The following is a 20,962-nucleotide window of genomic DNA, read 5'->3' on the forward strand; positions in this document are numbered from 1 at the left end:
GAGTGAGACAAAGAAAAGGGACCCTGTTTTTGCCTGGTTTGCTCTCTCTCCCTGGCCGTCTCTCTCTTTCTCTGTCTCTCTCCTTCAGGCTCCAGTCACTGTTTCTTGAGAAAGTCCAGGCTAGCTGGAGAGGCATAGACTGAACCCAGATTTCACATGCTCCAGCCAATAGCAAAACTGCCAATGTGGAACTGGGGGGACATGGTTCCAACACCCTGACCCCCAGCCCCCAGAATTCCAGCGCAAGGACGGTCAAAAGCCAAGACGGGGCTGGTGCTGTGTGGCAGCAGTTCAGGCTGCCAACTACAACACCTGCATCCCGTGAGGCGCTGGTTCAAGTCTTGGCTGCTCCACTACTGATCTAGCTCCCTGCTAGTGTGCCTGGGACAGCAGCAGAGGATGGCTCAAGTGTTTGGGACAAGAAAGAAAGAGAGAAAGAGAGAGAGAGAGAAAGAAAAGAAAAGGAAAGAAAGGAAGGGGATAAGCCAGGTGGTTTCTGAGGATGGGGAGAACACAAAGCCAGGTGATTTGAGGGGATGAGCAGGCAGTGCTCAGGGAGACTCTTGGACAAAGTGAACAGTGAGGACTGGTAATGGAAAGATCTGGAGGTGGGTTTCTTGACAGAAGGGCCTCGGGCCTCGGGGCAGGCGGTGAGAACATGCTTGGCAGGTGTTCTTGCAACTGGAGTCTCTGAAAACAAAAGCTGCAAAGAGATGAGGCTGAGGGGTGGAGTCCAGGATGGAGGGAGGTGAGGGAGAGGTGAGAAGCAAGGACTGTGGCCCAGGGAGTGGGGGAAGGTGGCCTTTGCAGCTGCAGGGGTCCTGTGAGGTTGGTGGTGAGGTGGGGAGCAGATGGAGCCTGGCAGAAGGGGGAGCATCTTGGGGCTGCTATGGCCATACAGGGGAACGCAGGGCAGCAGTAAGGTGCCCTATCATTCCAGAGACCTCCAGTTTGAATTTAAGTCTCGAAAGGGCTGTCCTGGCCTCCCCCAGCTCCGGCAGGGTGAGGTAGGGTGGGGTGCCCAGAGGCACCACATCTGTGGTCTCAACATCCTGGGAGTTATCTCTGTGGCCCATCTTCATTTGGTAAGGACACCTGCTACTGGATGTGCCATGACATCCAAGGGACAGGGGCAAGGCCTGAACCACAGGGCGCCCAGGAGATGGAGGAGGGCCCAGCTGTGCACCCCACAGACACCTCCATGTTCTGCAAGGACCATGCCTGGGTCAGGCTCACAGGCCACGCCTTGCTCCCTATTCTGCGTTTCCATTTTTTGCAGGAGGAATGCACAGCGCCAGGACCTAGGCTCGGAACAGGGATTCAGTGAGGCTGGGCCTGTGACATAGTAGGTTAAGCCTCCATTTGTGGTACCAGCATCTTACATGGAGGCCCATTCAAGCCCCAGCTCCACTTCTGATCCAGCTCTCTGCTAATGGCCTAGAAAGACAGCAGAGGACTGGGCCCTGTACGCACGTGGAAGACACAGAAGAGGCTCTGGCTTTGGATTGGCCCAGCTCCCGCTGTGGCAGCTGTTGGGGGAGTGAACCAGCAGATATGAGATCACTCTTGCTGTTTCTGTCTCTCTGTAGATTTGTCTTTCAAATAAAAATAAATAGATCTTTTTTTTTAAACATTTATTTTTATTGCATTTACTTTTTTTTTAAACTAATTACATTGCATTATGTGATACATTTTTTTATGCACTGGGATTCCCCCCGTCCCTCCCAAAGCCCTCCCCCCACGATGGATTGCTCCACCTTGTTGCATTTCCATAGTTCAAATTCAGTTGACATTCTTTCATTGGAGGTGTTTACCAAGTATAAAGTCCAGCATCTTATTGTCCTGGTAAGTTCAATAGTTTCTTGGTGAGACCATCTCTGGTCTGAAGGTAGAGCCAGCAGAGTATCATTCCAATCAATTAAAAGTCCCAACATAATATTTCCAACCATTTACAACATTATGGCATTAATTGACATGGTATTGATTAACCAATATGTTAATAGGAAAATGCAGGTTCTCAACCACAACCTGTGACTTCTTCATAGACATTTCAATTTTGGTTTACATTCAACCGTATTCTATACACCTTAAAATGGCTTAGATTGCTATTCAGCTGTCTCATGCCTATTTTAATTTTAGTATTTAGCAGTTTATAGCATTGAAGCATGATTTCGCTGAACCTGGCTGTTTTTCGGGTGGTCTAACTCTATAATTCTAACAGGATATATGTCAACAGTTTAGGTGAGCATGTTTAGGAGGGGTAATAACCATCAGGAGCGCTCCAGAAACCCCTCAAAACAAACAAACAAACAAACAAAACGAGAATAGATAGAGAACAACAAGGAAAGCTTAGAAACAGACAGGAAACGGTCAGCGGAGATGCACTTACACCTCACTGGGTGGGACGCAAAGATTAGTTACTCCTCACTGGAGTATGGAAGATTTCTCTGCACACCCCTCCTAAACATGCTCACCTAAAAATAAATAGATCTTAAATAATATTGGGACTCAAACCCATATACCCCACATCCCATGGGGTTGCGAGGGGGAGGGTGGTTCTCAGAGTTGACCATGTTGTAGTCCTTGGTTCTTGCCCGTTACAAAGATCTCACATGAAATTCCTCTGTAACCCAAGAACAAGAGCCATTCCCTCTGGGCTGGGCCAAGGGCCAATGCGGGAGAATGTTCCGGGCATTCCATTGTGCCCTCCTGAGCGGGTGGGCTGGGCTTCCTTCCACAGAAGCCAAATTATGGGCCCTAGGGTTCGTGTCTCGAGGAGAAACCTTGGGTACTGCTTGCTGGTGAGACCCAGGGCCAGCCTACCTTGCAACCTGACCTATGGGAATGCAGACATCCTTGAGTCCCCTCCCCCACCCCCCACCCTCACCCCCAGAGCCTCAGTGCCCCTTGGAATGTGGAAATGGTTTGATTCCTGAAGTGATTGCTCCCAGAAGAATGTTCTGGCTTCAAGAGACTGAGCACCAGTCCCGGGCCACTTAGTGGTGACAGTTAGAGCCTGGGGTTTGGGGGGAGGGGAATGGGGCAGGGACCTGCCACATGCAGACAGGCAGGTGCAGGGGGGAAGAGGGCGGGGGAAAGGATGATATAGAAAAGGTTCTGGGAGCAGAGGGAGCTGTGGAGATTGAGGGGGCAGGCAGTGGAGGCAGCGCAGACCCCCGCAGGGGCTCGGGAATGGCTGGAACACCTAGAAGCTGCCTGCGCCTGCTCAGCAATGGGCTGCTCCTCTGTGCCACCTGCCTCCGCGGGACGCACAGTGCTGGCTGGGGACAGATGTGTTGACTGCCCTGATACCAGAGCGGACAAAGGGACGACGGAATTTGTGAAAACACAAGAGTACATGGGTGCAAAGCATTTGAAACCCACGCATGCTTTTTCCCACCATTCGCATAGTCTATGAGATTGTTCAAGAACCCCCAACCATAGCACAGGAGAGTCCTGACCCACACCCACAGCGATCAGCCAGCAAGCTCTGCAAAGCATTTCCTACATGGGCCGAGAACCACACAGGACGGCCTCATCATACCTGGAGGGCACTTAGCATAAAGCTGCCCTTGGACACTTGGGAATCCTAACTGCCGCCTTACGGAAGCCCATGCAAGAAGCAGAACAGGCAGTACTGTAGTCCACACGGAGTGCCCCAGTGTAGTGGGCACACTGCGGGATATCCCCAGACAAGAGCGTGCATATGCTCATGAAAGAACAGAAGACAGAACTTGGCAGGAGGGAAGAAAAGGCACCTGTCCAGCCAAGACCTTTGCGGAGTGCGGACTGCACAGCTGCACGCTGGCCCAGTTCACTCCGGCTATTGGGGCCAAGTGCGAATAAACGCTTGTTTTTGCTGTAACATAGGGGACCCCGCGGGGTGGGGGACACTGCCAGTTTCCCCAGCAGGGCCACCTCAGCGGTCTCCTCTGACCCCAGGCCTCGAGTGTGGCCATAGCTGGGTGCCGAAACTCAGGCAGCCAGAGTCCTTGGGTCTGGGAGGGCAGCATTGGCGGAATGGGAGTCAGGTGGGCTGCGTGGCTGCGGTTCATTCATGACCATTTTCAGTCCTGGCCATCATTGAGAGAGAGAGATAGAGTTCCCAGCACTCGCTCACGGGTATGAGGAAGCTGGGGGCTCAGAGACAGATGTAAAGTGACAGATCACAGTGCCCAGCTCCAGGGACGGGGCTGGGGCTTGCCTCAGAAAGAAGGTGGAGGTCATTGAAATCCCAGAAAGCTGCCTTCCCCTTCTACTTCAAGGTAAAATACCTGCACCTGCATACCTGTGTGGAGGGCTTCCAAGCCGGCCACAGACTCGTTCCAAAGATGCCTGAGCTGCCAGCACCCACACCCCACACTGCAGCTCAGCCCGTGTGCTGGCAAATGTAGCCAAGTCCTGAGAAGGTGAGGCATGAGAGGCCCAGCAGGAGACTACAACCACAAGCATGACAATGACGACGGGCCTGCAGCTAAACCCCAGTGAAGGTGTGAGAGGCCAGGAGACAAGGGCCACCAGAACTGTGGCTTAGAGCCCAACAGCACCACGGGGGGATGTAGCAGCCCTGGTTCCAAGCTCTGGAAACGTGGGTGAGAAATTGCCTCTGTAGCAGGCACAGGGAAGGCAGGTGCAGCTTGGTTCTGGACACTGGAGCAGTTACAGAGAGAGAGAGAGAGAGAGAGAGAGAGAGAGAGAGAGAGAGATCTTTCATCTGCTAGTTCATTCCCCAAATGGCCACAATGGCCAGAGCTGTGCCAATCCGAAGCCAGGAGTCAGGAGCCAGGAGATTCTTGCAGGTCTCCCACGCTGGTGCAGGGTCCCAAGGCTTATGGAGCATCCTTAACTGATTTGCCAGGCCACAAGCAGGGAGCTGGATGGGCAATGGAGCAGCCATGGCGCCGGCTCCAGGCTGTGGGTCTATGCACAGTTTGTGCAATCAGTACAAAAGGGGAATTTGCCTTTTTGTATTTTCTGCAGGTAGATGCTTACTCACAGAATTCGTGTGGCATGGCTCTGTTTGCTTCCAGACCCAGGGAGGGGAGGCCAACTGCTGGGGAGTGACTCTCAACACCTGACTTGCTGTGTGACTCTGAATCAGATGCTGGACCTGTCTGTGCCTCCTCCTCTGTGCACTCCGACTGGTTCGGGGAGGGACCCATCCCGATGATGCCCTGAGTTCCCACCTGGGTGGCCACAGAAGAGAGTGGTGGCAGAGTATGAGCACGGCTCGGAGCATCAAAGACACAGTCTCCACCCGGCCCCAGCCCCTCCACTTACCCCTCCCCCTGGCTCTGGAGGTCAGAAGCCTGAAAGCCAAGAATGGATCCATTCCCCATCAGGGTCTCCACCGCTGTGATGAAGGCTCTAGGTGGACATAATTCAACCCACATCACAGCTGTGAGCAGTCTGTTCTCCAGCCTGCTGCTCCCAGGAGGGCAGGTGAGCAGGGGCCACGAGAACACTGTTCACGGCGAGTGGGGGATCGATGGGCCCATAGGCACGGTCACCTGCGGCCTGGCTGATGGCTGAGGCACCCTAATGGTCTCTTCTACAAAAGCCTCAGCGTTTGCTGTGGTCCACCAGGCTTCCCGACCCTGTCTGCACACCCAGCTCCTCTGGCACTCCTCCTGCCCGCTTGCCGGGCTCTGCACCTGTCCTTCAGGGCTTGGGTGTCTCAGGGTCTCTACCCTCAAGGGAATCAGCTTCCCCCCACTCCTGCCTGTCGGTCTTGTCACACTGGCGATTTCACTGTGGCCCACTTGTCACCTGCTCTCCTGGTGACGGCAAGTAAAGCCCAAATGCAATGAACGTAAGCTGAAAGTGTGTGTCTGGGGAGCAAGGCTGGAAGCACGGGCAGTGACGTCTTAGCTGGCTCCCGAGCTCTAACCAAAGGCCTTGGGGCCTTTGCCTTGCCTCTGGTGCACTCAGGATGGGGCGGACCTGCACGGAGCCCCACGTAGGAGACCTGTGCAGAGGCAGCAGGCAGGACCTGTCCCGGGAGCAAACACCCCCTCCTGCAGACCTGCTGTGTCTCTCACTCCTTCATCCTCCAGGGTAGAGATGCAATGCTGAACCCTGGGACAGAACAGTGTGACACGTCACATGGGATCTTCATCTTCAGAACAGAACGGCCCTGGACCCCCTGGTTCTGCAGGCCCTCGCACCCTGGACCTATGGTTTCTAGGGTTCCATGGTGAGAGAGGAGGGGTGTGCTGTGTTTCCTAAATCTCCTGGGGTGTGGGCCAGCCTTCCTGGAGGCAGGGTTGACGTCAGAGATTGGGAGCCGGAGGGCTTTTCCAGTGGCCTAGTTTCTATTTCTATTCAAACGTCTGTGCTCAGCAGTTCTGCTTCTGGGTAAATGCGGGTCCAGGGATTGAAGGCAGAGGTGCTGGGCTTGCTTGTGGTACCATAGGTCCAACCGCTGCTACTGCCTGGGCCACAGACATCCCTTATGGGTGTCGGTTCAAGTCCCAGCTGCTCCACTTCCCATCCAGTCCCCTGTTGATAAGCCTGGGGAAGCAATAGAAAATGACCCAAGGAGCTTGAGTCCCTGTTGCCCGTCCAGGCTTCTGGCTTCAGCCTGGCCCAGTCCTAGTCCCGGCTGTTGGAGAGTGAACCTGCAGATGGAAGGCACCCCTACAACTCTCTGCTTCTGCAGAAACCATCCTGGGAATACCCCCACATTCACAGCATCATCAATCACAATCCCCATGTCTCTTTAGGAGTGAATGGATCAAAAAAATGCAGCATTTACAGCCACTGGAAGAGTATGTAACTCTCGGGGCTAGCGTTGTGTGTATGAATTAAGCTACCACCTGCTCCACCAGCAACCCGTATGGTGCCAATTGGAGCCTCAGCTGCTCCACTTCTAATCCAGCTCCCTGCTAATGCGCCCGGGGAAGCAGCGACAGACGGCCCAATTCCTTGGGCTCCTGCGCCCATGTGGGAGGCCTGGACGGAATTCTAGCCTCCCGATTTCTGCCTGGCTCAGGCTTGTCTGCTGTAGCCATTCTCATTTGGGGAGTGAACCCATGGATGGAAGATCTCTTCTCTCTCCAAACCTGTCAGGTGCTTAACCCCTTGGACTGAAGTGCACCCAGATTTGAACAGGTGCTACACACTGCCCCTCGCCTCAAAGAACAGCAAGACAGCAGAGCCAAACTCGACAGACAGCAACAATCTTGCAAGTCAAATTTACTGAGAGAATACTTGGAACGGGGCCAATCATCCCGGCCAAAAATAAAACATTCCTCTTCCCTCCACCGATTCAATTATCTCTTTTAAAAAAGGCCTTTTTTTAACACCTCCCAGCAGACAGCCGATTTGGGGAGCTGGTGGGGATAACGCTGAATAACCAAGCTACGAGCACCTAAAGTGTAAAATAAAACACATGGGTCGGACTCCCCAGGGTCGGCCATGAATACGAATGTTTAAGAAAGGAATATTCTACCATCACAACAGAGAGGTGGTTTTGCAAAGCCCTTAAAGGGGTTCGGAAGCTTTGTGCTTGACCTAGCTCAGCCGTGAATCCCAGCAGCGGGGAAACAACACACCAGCAACACAAGAAGTCCTCCTTTTGCCTTTGCAATAATTCAGGTTTATTTACTTTTTAATGAGAAAATTAAAAAGAAGCATCTGTGGTCTTTGAATTCAGATACCGCCCCAGTGTGCTGATTTCCTTCTAGTCGTCATAAATATGCATGATATGAATGCATATTCGCATCAAGCCATGGCCACTTACTTAAGGTGGCAGCCTGAGCATATTCGCTTGGGAACATAGCCACTCCCACTTTGGTCATACCTGTGTACTAGAGATTCCTAAGGATTTTGACCTCTGACCTCCTGCTGGCATGTTCTCTCTTGACCTGTGAACTTCCTGTCTGGGTGTGGCCTCGCTAGGCCTGGACTCTGCCTGTGGCACTTCCCCGAAATGTAAGCTATTTCCCTGTCTCCCTGCACTGACGTCACCACCACGCTGGAGTTTCTAGGCTGGCCAGGGCGGTCACCAGCTCCCCTAGGGTCACCCACCCGCTGTAGTTTAACATGGGGTGGACAACAGCAGAGGTCGAATGACGACCCTGAGCACAATACTGTGTTGTTGTAGGTGTTTTGTTGGGGTGTCCCAGCAGCCTGCCAGGGTTAGACTGTGCCCCAGCCCTTGGAGGGAGGAGAGGAGGGGGTGGGAAGTGGGATGGAACCCGCCTCCCTCCTGCACCCTTCCTTCCCGTGCCAACCGCCACTGACACGTGGCTGGGAGGAGGGAGGTGACTCCCCAGGAACACCCCAGTGAAATGCAGAAGGGTTCATGTTGGGGACTCCCATCTGGGATAAAAGGTACAAACAGCAAACCTCCCTGTGCCCTGAAATAATTAACCTGTTAAGGGTCACGTGTTCCCCGTAGGAGCCACACCCTGACAAACACTTGTGGGTACACACAGGAGGGGCAGGAAGTCACCCGAGGCCTCACTGGCCATGGGGGTGGCCTATGAGAGGCAGCTTCCTCCTGGACCTCGCACCCAACTGGGAACCACTCGGGGAAGGCTGCAGCTGTCATTCAGCTGACCGGCAGGGCCAGGAGCCGATGCTGCAGGGAGCTTTTATGGGCTGCGGGGCCAGGATCTTATACCTGGCAGGTAAACTGAGGCAGGTGGGGTTTCCCACACTGGGCGTGGCCCTCCCCACCCCACAGCCTCCCCAGAGAGTTAGGGATTTCCTCTTCCTGTTCATCCTGCTGTCCAGCATTGTTCAGGGACTTTCCTGTGTGGTGATTTGAGTCACAGTGCCCTTGGCCTGAGCCGGAGAAGGGGGGGCTCCACCCAGGGCAAGGGGCTGGGCCTCAGGCTGTGCTCCTGAACCCTGGCAGGTCCACCTGAGTGCTAACCCATGTACCACGCCCTTTTCCCCCCTGACGTGGCCTCACCTCAGGGTGCTGCCTGCAAGGGTAGAAGGACCCTGGGGTGGGGCAGGGAACTGTCACCGCGTGTGGAACCTGCCTTTGCCTCAGTGGACACTGTCCCCCAGAGTGGGAGAGCCACGAACGGCCCCCACCTTGCCCCTGGGCTGTGTCTCAAGTCCCCAAACTTGCTCACCCTGGGGGCTGGTGTTTGGCCTCAGGGCTAAGACCTTGGGGGCCGGGAGGATATCAGATATCCAGCTTTGATACCTGCCAATGCTGCTGACTCCAGTTTCCTGTTACAGGAGCCTCTGGCAAGAAGCCATGATGGCACAAGTACTGGAAACCTGGATGGGGTGCCCAGCTTCTGGCTTCATCCTGGCCCAATCACGGCCCATGTGGACATTTGCCAGGAGAACTGGGGATTTCTTTTTTTTTTTTTTTTAAAGATTTATTCATTTTTATTACAGCCAGATATACAGAGAGGAGGAGATACAGAGAGGAAGATCTTCCGTTCGATGATTCACTCCCCAAGTGAGCCACAACGCGCCGATCCGAAGCCGGGAACCTGGAACCTCTTTCGGGTCTCCCACACGGGTGCAGCATCCCAATGCATTGGGTCGTCCTCCACTGCTTTCCCAGGCCACAAGCAGGGAGCTGGATGGGAAGTGGAGCTGCCGGGATTAGAACCGGCGCCCATATGGGATCCCGGGGCGTTCAAGGCGAGGACTTTAGCCGCTAGGCCACGCCGCCGGGCCCGAGAACTGGGGATTTCTATTCCAGAAATAGAATTAAAACAAAAAACAAAAACCTTTACCTGTCCTGGGTACCGCATTAGAAACAAAATATTAAAATCCATGCTCCTGGGCCTGGCATGGTAACCTGGTGGCTAAAGTACTTGGCCTGCATGTGCCAGGAGCCCAGGTGGGTGCCGGTTCGAGTCCTGGCCTCTCCATTTGCCATCCAACTCCCTGCTATTGTGCCTGGGAAAGCAACAGAGGATGGCCCAAGTCCTTGGGCCCCTGAACCCACAGGAGAGACTCAGAGGAAGCTCCAGGCTCCTGGCTTTGGCCGAGTTCTTGGTCGCTCCATTCTCTCTCTCTCTCTGCCTCCTCCTCCGTCTTTGCTTTTCAAATGCATAAATAAAAATTTTTTAAAGAGTGCTGGGGACTGGGCCTGGCGCGATAGCGTAACGGCAAAAGTCTTTGCCTTGAACACACCAGAATCCCATATGGGCACCGGTTCTAATCCCAACAGCCCCACTTTCCATCCAGCTCCCTGCTTGTGGCCTGGGAAAGCAGTTAAGGACGGCCCAAAGCCTTGGGACTCTACACCCATGTCAGAGACCTGGACAAGATTCTTGGCTCCTGGCTTCAGATTGACTCAGCTCCAGCTGTTGTGGCTGCTTGGGGAGTGAATCATTGAATGGAAGATCTTCCTCTCTGTCTCCTCCTCTCTGTGTATCTGGCTTTCCAATAAAAATAAATAAATCTTAAAAAGAAAAAAAGATTTAAATCCTTATTAAAAAAAAAAAAAAAGAGCACTGGGGGCTCTCAAAGGGACCAGGTGGGCAGTGGGCACACAGCTTGGCCCACACAGGGTGATCACGCCCTGGCCGGGAGGGTTCTGGAAGGTGTGTCTGGCTGCCTCAACAGGCCTAGGGGAAGGAGGTCCCCGGCACCTCTTCCCCCATGTCCCCATCTGAGCCCCACCGGAGTGGCCTGCCTGGAGCTGTTGGCCCATGCTCAGGTTCACAAGTTGCGATTCAACTTTGGCTTTGAGACTTGACATGGACGCTGACCACTTCAGCTGGGTAACCTTGGCCAAGGAAGTTCACTTCTCCTCGGCTGTGAGATGGGAAGACCGCAGAAGGAGCCACGTCTCTGACCGTTGTACTTAAAGAAAAATGTCCAGAACAAGCACTAGGAACAGAAGGAGCTGCATGGCTGTCAGGCGGCTGGGTGGCATAGGTACAGAGCTGCTCCTGTGGCTGAAGGTGTCAGGACTTGCCAAGTGCCAAGTGTGTGACACATCCAGGCTCATCTGTAAGTCATGCTGAAGTGAAACCACTTCCACCCAGAGGGATATATGCCAAGGAGCCCGGGGGGGGGGAAATCAGCTTCTGACAGGCCTTTCCCATGCTCTCCCTTCCTGAACCTCGGCACTGTGTGCTTTTGATGAATACGGTGATTGTGAGCCACACACAGGAAGAGCCTTCATTGCTTCAGTGTCAACACATCTGAGAGCCCGAGTCTTCATCCTCCAAGGGACCTCAAGTGGAGCAAGGATTTCCAAGACACCGTGTCACACAGAGGACCCAGGAAGCCAGGCTTCGGCACAGCAGGTGTTTAGAAGGCGAGCCCATGCAGATGACCTCAGTGGCTATCCAGGGGCAGGTCTTGCTTTGACAGGCAGGAAGATGGGAGAGTCACATGACTTTTCGCCTACTGGGTCTCCTTATTTGCCCCGGGTTGTGTTAAAGTGACAGAGTCGTGAAAGGGTTTCAAATCAAGCCAGACTGACTTTAAGGACCACGTGGTTCTCCAGGGAGGGGCAGCCCAGATGGACCACATTCAGCATTCAGCAGGCTCTGTGGTCGAACATCCACCCCATGAGTGGCTTGTTGGTGCCAAGCTGTGGTCATGAAGGCCCTGGGCTAGGAACTGGGGAGGAGGCACGGTATTAGAACCACACCACACAGGGCCTAGTGCTGTAGCCTGGTGGCTGGAGTCTGCCTTGCGCATGCCGGAATCCCATATGGGCACTGGCTCTAATCCTGGCGGTCCCACTTCCCATCCAGGTCCCTGCTTGTGTCCTAGGAAAACAGTAGAGGACATCCCAAAGTCTTGGGACCGTGTATCCTTGTGGGAGACACGGAAGAGGCTCCTGACTCCTGGCTTTGGATCGGCGCAGCTCTGGCCGGTGCAGCCACTTGTGGAGTAAACAGCAGACGGGAAGATCTTCCTCTCTGCCTCTCCTCCTCTCTGTATATCTGACTTGCCAATAAAAAGAAATCTTTAAAAAAACAGCTTTATTAAAATAGAACTTAGAAACTGTAAAATGTGACCCATACAGTAGATGGTCGTGGAGGTGTGGGTCCTCACAGGGCGGGCAGTCCTTGTAGGGCAGGCTCAGCACTGCACGGGAGCACCCATAACCCTACCAGCAGGTGCCCCCCCAATGGCGCCCCATTCAGCCAAGGGCCAGAGGCATCTACTTTCTGTCTCTACTGACCTGTCTGCTCTAGGTCAGTCATCAAAAGTGGGTCCTGTAGCATGTGGGCTTTGGGGACTGGCTCCTTTCCCTTAGCCCAGGGTTTCCAAGGCTTGTTCGTGTTTTCACATGTATCAGCACTTTTGTGTTTAAGGTCTATTTATTGGAAAGGCAGAGGTGTGTGTGTGGAGAGAGAGTGGGAGAGAGAGAGAGACTGCAAGAGCCAAGGCTGAGCCAGGAACTTGGAGACTCATCTGGGTCTACCATGTGTGTGATAGGGGCCCAGTGATTTAGGCTGTCGTCTACTGCTGCCCAGGCCCATGGGTGGATCACAAGTGGAGCAGCTGGGATTTGAACCAGTGCCATGACGTGGAGCATGGCAAGCATACCACAACATCAGCCAAGTCCTTTTTTTTCTAATGAAGTAATACACCGTGGTATGGTTATCCCATCTTTTTGAATCTCACTGTTGGCAGGAGTAAAGTTGTGTTTCTGAATGAATGCTGATGAGGAAGAGTCATCCATGGAATATTCCAGAATATTCTGCACCCAAGACAGCCGGGGTGGGGGTAGGGTGGGAATGGTTCTATAGATGTGAATTTTGCTGAGGAGAGAGGGCTGTGTTGGGGCATCCCTCGACCTAGGCTGTAGGAGCCAGCGCTTCTGGCGTCCTGCTGGCCATCTTGTCCATATCAGGAAGACCTTGTGAAAATACCAAATATTGTGGCTCAGGACTGGCAGGGGTCCATTTGCAAGACAGGTGTCAGAGCAGGGCTCCCAGTTCCCGCGACTCTGACTGCTCAGGGATGAAGGTTTGCTTGGGTGTCTGTCTTCACTTCTCTTGAATTTAAATCCAGACACTGCAAGGCTCCATGGCGACCCAGCTTACTGTTTCCGAGGAGCTGGCCCTGTTCAAGGCAGCTGCGCCGTTTCCTATTCTGATGAGCAGTGAATGAGGGTGGCAATTACTCCAGATCCTCGCTAACACTTGCTATTGTCTTTCTCGATGATACCCATCTTCTTACTGGCTGTGAAGGGGTACCTCATTATGATTAGATTGACAGCTCCCTAATGGCTAAGGAGAAGCATCTTTTCATGTTCTTGCCGCCATTTGCACATCTTCTTGGGAGAAGTTATCTATTTAGAGACATTGTCCATGTGGAGACTAGGTGATTTGTCATATTATTGAGTTAAAGAGTTCTTTACTTATCTGAACACAAGCCCCTAATCAGACACATGATTTAAAAACATTTCCTTCCATGCTGTGGGCTGTCTTCCTACTTGCACTTTTGGTTACATAAAAGTGTTCAATTTTGATGAGCCTGATTTTAATGGTGACCAATCTTTTTATTGCTTGACTTGTCTTATCTACAAGAGCCTTGCCTGAACACAGTCATGAATATTCATGGCGGTGTTTTCTTCAAGGAGTTTTAGTGTTAGCTCTTACATTTGGGACAGTTTGAATTAATTTCTTAAAAGATTTATTTACTATTATTGGAAAGTCAGATTTACAAAGAGGAGAGACAGAAAGATCTTCAGTCCGATGATTCACTGCAAAGCCTGGAGCTGAGCCGATCCGAAGCCAGGAGCCAGGAGCTTCTTCCAGATCTCCCACGTGGGTGCAGGGTCCCAAGACTTTGGGCCGTCCTCGACTGCTTTCCCAGGCCACAGGCAGGGAGCTGGATGGGAAGTGGAGTAGCCGGAGGATGAACTGGTGCCCACTTGGGATCCTGGAGCATGCAAGGCGAGGACTTTAGCCACTAGGATACCACACTGGGCCTAGTTTGAATTAATTTTTTTTATGCATTATAGACATAGTAATTTCATTTTCATTCTTTCCGCATGGATTGCTTCAACACCATTTGTTGAAAAATGATCATTTCTGTTGTTGAAAGTGGATTGACGGCCAGTGGGAGGGCTCATTCCTAGGCTCTAAATTCGAGTTCATTGGGAGGCTTCCTTCCGCCAGCACCATGCCATTTTCATTATCACAGCTTTGGAGTAAATTTCAAAATTAGACATTGTGGGTCTTCCAACCTGTTTTTTTTCCAAAATAATTATTTAGGCTATTCCAGATCCTTTTAAATTCCCTGTGCAGTTCAAAGCCAGGTTTTCAGTTTCTGCCAAAATGTAGCAATGATTCTTTTATTTTTTGAGAAAAGATTTATTTATTTTTTAATTGAAAGGCAAAGTGACAGAGAGAGAATCTTCCGTCTGTTGGCTTATTTCTCCAAATGGCCGTAACAGGTAGGGCTGAGCCGATCCAAAGCCAGGAGCCAGGAGTTTCTTCCAGGCCTCCCACGTGGGTACAGGGTCCCAAGACTTTGGGCCGTCCTCTGCTGCTTTCCTAGGCCACAAGCAGGGAGCTGGGAAGCAGGGCCGCCAGGATTAGAACCGGCACCCATATGGGATCCCAGCACGTGCAAGGCGAGAACTTTAACCACTACACTATATTTTTTTCTTTTTGATGTTTTTATATACCAATTCTTCCCTTGATTTCTTTTGGGTGGATCACTGCCAGAGAATGGTCACATTAGCGTTTGCATGTTGAGTGGTACTTTGCAGTCTTTGGAAACCCATTGAAGAGTGCTCAAGTAGTGTGGTGGAGTCCTTAGAACTGTGCTGATGCAAGAAGGTGTTATTTACCAGTGGACACAGTTCTGTGCATTCCTTTGCAAAGTGGGTGTCTTTTATTTGTCCTTCACGACTAATGCCTGGTTGTAATCTCCAACACATGTTGAGTAAGACAGCAGCGCCTGTGTTGGGGCACCACAGCAGGTTAACTGCATGTGTCGGCGGTATTCTGGCCCGGCCACTCTGCTTCTCATCCAGCTCCCTCCCTTCCAGAAGATGGCCCCAAGCGCTGGGGTCCCTGCCACTCACGTGCAACACCCAGAGGGAGTTCTGGACTCCTGCCTTGGCCTTGCTCAGCCCTGGCTTGGTGGCCTTTCTCTCCTTGCTTTTCAAATAAATAAATCAATAAACTTTGTTGTTGAAAGAAAGAGCAGAAGTAACCAGAAAGGCATGCTTGTCCATTGTTTGCTCTTGGGTGAAAAACAGCTTGTTTTATCAAGTAGGATAAGTTGGCTGTGGTTTTCTCATTGAAGCCCTTCATCAAGTTCAGGAAATTCCCTTCCACTCCTGTCTTGTTGGGGGGTTTTGCTCGTAAAAGGGTGCTGGATTTGTGTCCAATGCTTTCCTGCATTGATTGAGATGAACATGTGTTTTTTGACTGAGATGTATATATAATTATATATACATATATAATTGGAAAATCAGATACACAGAAAGGAGGAGAGACAGAGAAAACGATCTTCTGTCCACTAATACACTCCCCCAGCAGCCATAATGGCCAGAGCTGAGCCGATCTGAAGCCAGGAACCAGGAGCTTTTTCCGGGTCTCCCATGCAGGTGCAGGGTCCCAAGGCTCTGGGCCATTCTCTACTGCTTTCCCAGACCACAAGCAGGGAGCTGGATGGTAAGCAGGGTTGCCAGGACAGGGGCCGGTGCCCATATGGGATCCCGGCAGTATGTGAAGGCAGGGACTTTAGCTGCTAGGCTACTGCACTGGGCCCTGGCATATTTTTATAGGGGCTGACTCTCATAGATTGAATCAAGATTGCATGGCTGGGATAGAGCTCACTGGATCATGGCGTAATCACCCTTTTTGTTAAACAAAGATTCTGTACAGCAGTATCTTGTGGAGAATGTACGAGAGGTCTTCCATGTGCTGATTCACTTCTCAATGCCCTCAACCAGGAGCCTAGCATTCTCTCCAGGGCTGTCACCTGGATGACAGGGGTGACAGGGCTGTCACCTGGAAGACAGGCATGGAGCAGGAGCTGGATGGGAAACAGAGAGGCTGTTCATAGAGGAGATCGGTGTCACCGGTAGCAGCTTAACGTGCTGTGCCACAGCACTGCCCTGCGGCTATTCATTTTTTTTTTTTTAAAGATTTATTTATTTATTGGGAAGTCAGAATTACTGAGAGAGAAGGAAAGACAGATGTTTAATTTGTTGAGTCACTCCCCAGATGGCTACAGTAGCCAGGGTTGGGCCAGGCTGAAGCCGGGAGCCAGTGGGCGGCTGGGGACCCACATACTTGGCCATCTTCCACTGCTTTTCCCAGGACACTAGCAGGGAGCTGGATCAGAAGCGAAGTAGCCACGAATCGAATCAGAGACCATATGGGATGCTGGGGTCGCACATAATATTTCCTCATCCAGCTGTCCAGAATTTTCAGCTGTCCAGCTTCTCCCTGGGGAAAAAAGTCTCTCCTGTTTCTCCTCCCTCCATTTATTCTTTTTTTTTTTTTTTAAAGATTTTTTATTATTATTGGAAAGCTGGATATACAGAGAGGAGGAGAGACAGAGAGGAAGATCTTCCATCCGATGTTTCACTCCCCAAGTGAGCCGCAATGGGCCGGTACGCGCCAATCCAATGCCGGGACCAGGAACCTCTTCCAAGTTTCCCACGGGTGCAGGGTCCCAAAGCTTTGGGCCATCCTCTCCTGCTTTACCAGGTCACAAGCAGGGAGCTGGATGGGAAGTGGAGCTGCCAGGATTAGAACCGGCGCCCATATGGGATCCCGGGGCTTTCAAGGCGAGGACTTTAGCCGCCAGGCCCAGCCACTGGGTCCCCTCCATTTATTCTTAACAGCTGAAGAATCCTTCTGTGAGCATGTGTGTCACGGATACATGTGTACAGCTTTGGGCTTCCACATGGGAGACTTGGACGGAGCTCTTGGTTCCTGCCTAGCCCAGCCTTGCCTGTTGCAACCATTTGGCAGGGGGCAGGGAGTGAATCATCAGAGGAAAGCCCTCTTTCTTTGCCTTTCAAACAAACAAGTCTTTACATAAAAAAAGGAATTTTTTTACGAATCATGATTGTCAATATGAAATGTAGGATTTGCAAATACTTTGTATCATTTTGTAGGTTGTCGTCTCCCTTGGAGGTGCTCCTTAAAGCACAGCTGCTTTTAATTTTGGTAGAATTCAATGTATCTGTTTTTCTTTGTCATCTCTGAAGTTATCAACTCCTGTGAGGTTCTGACTTATACCTCTATTTCCTTCCACGAGTTTCATAGTTGCAGGTCTTATCTCAGGGTCTGGAATCTTTTTCAAGTTAATATTTGTGTCTGGTGCTAGGTAGGGGGCCCACCATCAATGATTTTGATAAAAATGTCTGAGGTGGTGTTGTGATGTGCCAGGTAAAGCCGCCGCCTGGGATGCCAGCAGCCTGCACGGTCGCTGCTTTGCGTCCCAGCCGCTCCACGGCTGCTCCGGCTCTCTGCTCGCAGCCTGGGGAGAGCGCTGGAGGAGGGTCCCAGGGCTTGAACTCCTGCACCCATGTGGGATGGGATTTGTTGTGAGTTGTTCCTTTCTGGAAGTGTTTCTCTGTATTTACACAGTCTATTTCACTATACATTTGAGTAATTTGTATTTTTTTTTTTTACAAAAACGATTTATTTTTATTGGAAAGGCAGATTTACAGAGAAGGAGAGACAGAGAGAATGATCTTCCATTCACTGGTTCACTGCCCAGATGCCCTCAATAGCCGGAGCTGAGCCGATTCGAAGCCAGGAGCCAGGAGCTTCTTCCGGGTCTCCCACGCAGGTGCAGGGTCCCAAGGTTGAGCCGTCCTCGACTGCTTTCCCAGGCCACAGGCAGGGAGCTGGATGGGAAGTGGAGCAGCTAGGAGATGAACCAGCTCCTATATGGGATCCTAGCACGTGCAAGGGGAAGATCAGTTCATTCAGCCACATGCTGCACCTCCTCACCTCATTTGTGTTTTAAAAAAAGAGATTTATTCATTTATTTGAAAGAGAGAGTGAAGAGAGAAAGAGAAGGAAAGACAGTGAGAAAAGGGGGTTCTTCTCCCTCCCAGATGCCTAGAATGGCCAGTGCTGGCCCAGGCTGAAGCCAGGAGCCAGGGACGCTGTCTGGATCGCTCATGTGGGTTGCAGAAGCCCAAGCACTTAGAGCAGAAGCAGCCAGGACTTGAACCGATCCTCAGACAAGGAGTCGGCATTGCAAGGGGCAGCTTAACCAATTGTACCACAACACCTAGTCCTTTCCTTTAATTTTTTAAACAGTGACAAGCGGCATGTAAAACCCCTGAGATGTAACAGCCAGCTTTCCTGCCATTGTGGTACCCAGTTCAGGGCGCCCTCCCTGATGCCCGGGCAGGAGCAGCTGCGCACACACAGACCTCGAGGAGTGCAGCTCGCTCCACACTAAGCCAGGGTTCGCAGCGCCCAGCCGCGGCCAGAGCTGGCTGGCAGCAGGCACTGCCCAGTGGGCTTCGCAGCGATGGCTCTGCATGGGGAGGATTCAGAAAAGGTTGAGCACAGGCGAGGACGGCTGTGGGGGCCGTGAGAGTCATGGCTTCTCACGCAATTCCAGACTTGTGCTGCGCATTGGTTCCTGACTCCGCCAGTACTTGGGTTGTTTGACCTAAGTCTCCAACCGGAATCTTCAAGATTTGCGGCAGACGAAGGCATCAACAACAGGCGGTGCGGTGAAGGTTTCCATTAGACATTCTGGAAGGAATGTGTACCTTAACCCCTGCTCTGTGAAGGGGGGAAGAGGAGCTTGTTGTTTTACTTATTTATTTTAAAACTTTGGGGCTTGCTCACATCATAACAAAGCCTGCTTTGTGAGAGAGGTCTGACGTGTTGCTGGGGCGTACCCCAATAAGGATTAATCACCCGGTTGGATTATGAGGCGCGTGGTGCCCCAGCACTTGCTACAAACAGGCAGGGGTCTCCAGGGCACGGCACTTCCACCCCCACCCCATGCCACTTTTCCAGCACTGCTCGGCTTCTGTGAACCCAAAGTCCAGGGCCACAAGCAGACGCAGAGGCGGGTGGCCACGTGTTGGTCTCTTGCTCTTTGCCTCACTTGTCTGTCCCACCCAGAGATCCCCAGACAATCACAGACATTGCAAGGGCGTCAAAGTTCCCGAGATCCCATTGACTGACTGCTCCAGCTGTGCCTCCTGGACATTGTCCTGGGTCCACATCCAGCAGACGGTTAGGGGGGATGGGGGAGGAGGGTCCTCTGTTCCCTGCCAGTGAAGTCACATCTGTACCAACAACAGCTTCTGTTGGCTGGCCTAGAAAGTTCTTCCTTTGGTCCTTCTGCAGGATGAGGCCTTGCTTCACCCCTCTGTCGGGGGCACCCAGCACCAAGATCAGACACCTTTCCCTCCAAAACAACACCTCCTCCAAGCCAGGCGCCAGCCCCTGGGCCCTGGGGGCCACGGGCTGCCTGAGGCGTTGTTCTTAGGGTATACTCCAGCCTCAGCCTCCAAGCAGATGATGAGGGGATACAGGAAGGGCTTCTTTGGCAAAAGGAACAGCTTGAGTTCAGGAGCTGAGCCAGTGGGTGATGTGGACAGGCATTCTTCATTTGTATATATGGGTCAATTTAAGAAGAAGCTAAAACGGCTCTGACAAGTAAAGAGGGGCCAAAAAAAACCCTTATTTTTCTCATGCTACCAAAAACTAAGAGAAAAAATCAAGATGGATCATGCATGATTTTGATAATCTTGGCATCTCCCTGTATTTTTAAATTTAGCATGCGTGGGGGGAATTACCTGCTGCCCTCGCACTCCTCGGTCTGCAGAGGGCGCACTTGCCTCTTTCAGGAGGATGGGCGGGGCCGCAGCGGCCGAGAGAGCTTGACGGTTGGCCGGTGGGGATGCCCATCACGGCGTCCCGCCTCCGCATACGTCACATGACGCAGCCCATCATGGCGGCAGCGCGGCTGCCCGGGCCCGCGGCTCCGCAGGGCTGCTGCCGTTGCTGCTGTTGAGAGGCGGCGGCGGGAAGGATGGTGTTTGCGCGGCCGGGGCGGCGGGCTGAGGGGCGGCCGACGGAGCGGCGCTGAGGCAGCGTGGGGAAAGGCAGGACCGGCGGACGGAAGGCCACCCGAGAGCCGGTCCCGGGGGCGAGATGCCGGGGCCTCCATCGCGGCTGCTGCTGCTGCTGGTCCTCCTGGGCGCCGGCCATGCCGGGGCCGCGCCGCTTCCGCAAACAGGTGCAGGTGAGCGGGGGCGAGGGCAGGCCCGGGGCGGTCGGGCACGGCCAGGGATCCGGGGAGCTGCCTGTCTGCCGCAGGGGCGTGGGGCTGGGGGAGGGGGCCAGGCGGCTGCGGAGGGCGGGCGGGCCGGGTGGGCTGCGGCCCCGAGACCTGTTGCCCCGGAGCCCCTCGGCTTGCAGCAAGCCCCGCATTTCTTTTCTCTTTGCACCTGCTGTTTGGCACCTCCTAGAACAGCCTCGTTCTGTAACGCCCCATCATCCTTGGAACATGCAAATGGCTTGACGAGAGCTGTGCCAACTTGCCTCTGAAGTTGTCAATTGATTGTTAGACGTCGTTCGCGATTATTGTTTTTGAAATTGGTTTCGAGTGATTCTCTGGGGACGGACGAGGAAGGAAGCAGTTCTAAATATGTCTGTTTTAGGAAAGCCAGGCTTAGTGTCACAGCCTTTGAATGCCCATTGGCCTAAGGCTCACTCAAGTTTCTAGTCTAGCCCCCTGCATGTGCGATTCTCTCCCCCTCCCCTGCCATTTTCTCTATGTCGTTTTCATTTGCAGCTTTTTATGTCCCCTAATACAGCTGCAACCCAGCAAAGCATTCCAAGTTGGGTCTTTGATTATTATTTTTTTTGCCCCCCCTCCTCCCCAAGGAAAAGAAAAATCTAGGCTAACTCGGCATTACGGCTTTGCTGCTTATCTTTGGACTGGGGAGAGATTGACATTCCACAAATTCATAGAATTTTAGCGTCAAAAGAAACGTTGCAGAGAACGGGGTGCGGTTTCTGCGTTGAAGATACAGGGACACTTGGCT

The 20,962-nt window shown here is 52.5% G+C and overlaps 1 protein-coding gene across 1 annotated transcript in view; it reads left to right on the top strand.

Annotated features, from left to right (window-relative positions):
• Positions 1–19,603: 19,603 nt before the first annotated feature.
• The window catches only part of LMTK2 (lemur tyrosine kinase 2), a 71,031-nt gene continuing 69,672 nt past the window's right edge, over positions 19,604–20,962 (top strand). Inside the window, 1 exon segment of the mRNA XM_058680279.1 lies at positions 19,604–20,157. Within this exon segment, the coding sequence (XP_058536262.1) occupies positions 20,067–20,157 (91 nt within the window). The 5' untranslated portion in view covers positions 19,604–20,066.

This window comes from Ochotona princeps, chromosome 24 (assembly GCF_030435755.1).
Source record: "Ochotona princeps isolate mOchPri1 chromosome 24, mOchPri1.hap1, whole genome shotgun sequence".
In the NCBI taxonomy this organism is placed as follows: domain Eukaryota; kingdom Metazoa; phylum Chordata; class Mammalia; order Lagomorpha; family Ochotonidae; genus Ochotona; species Ochotona princeps.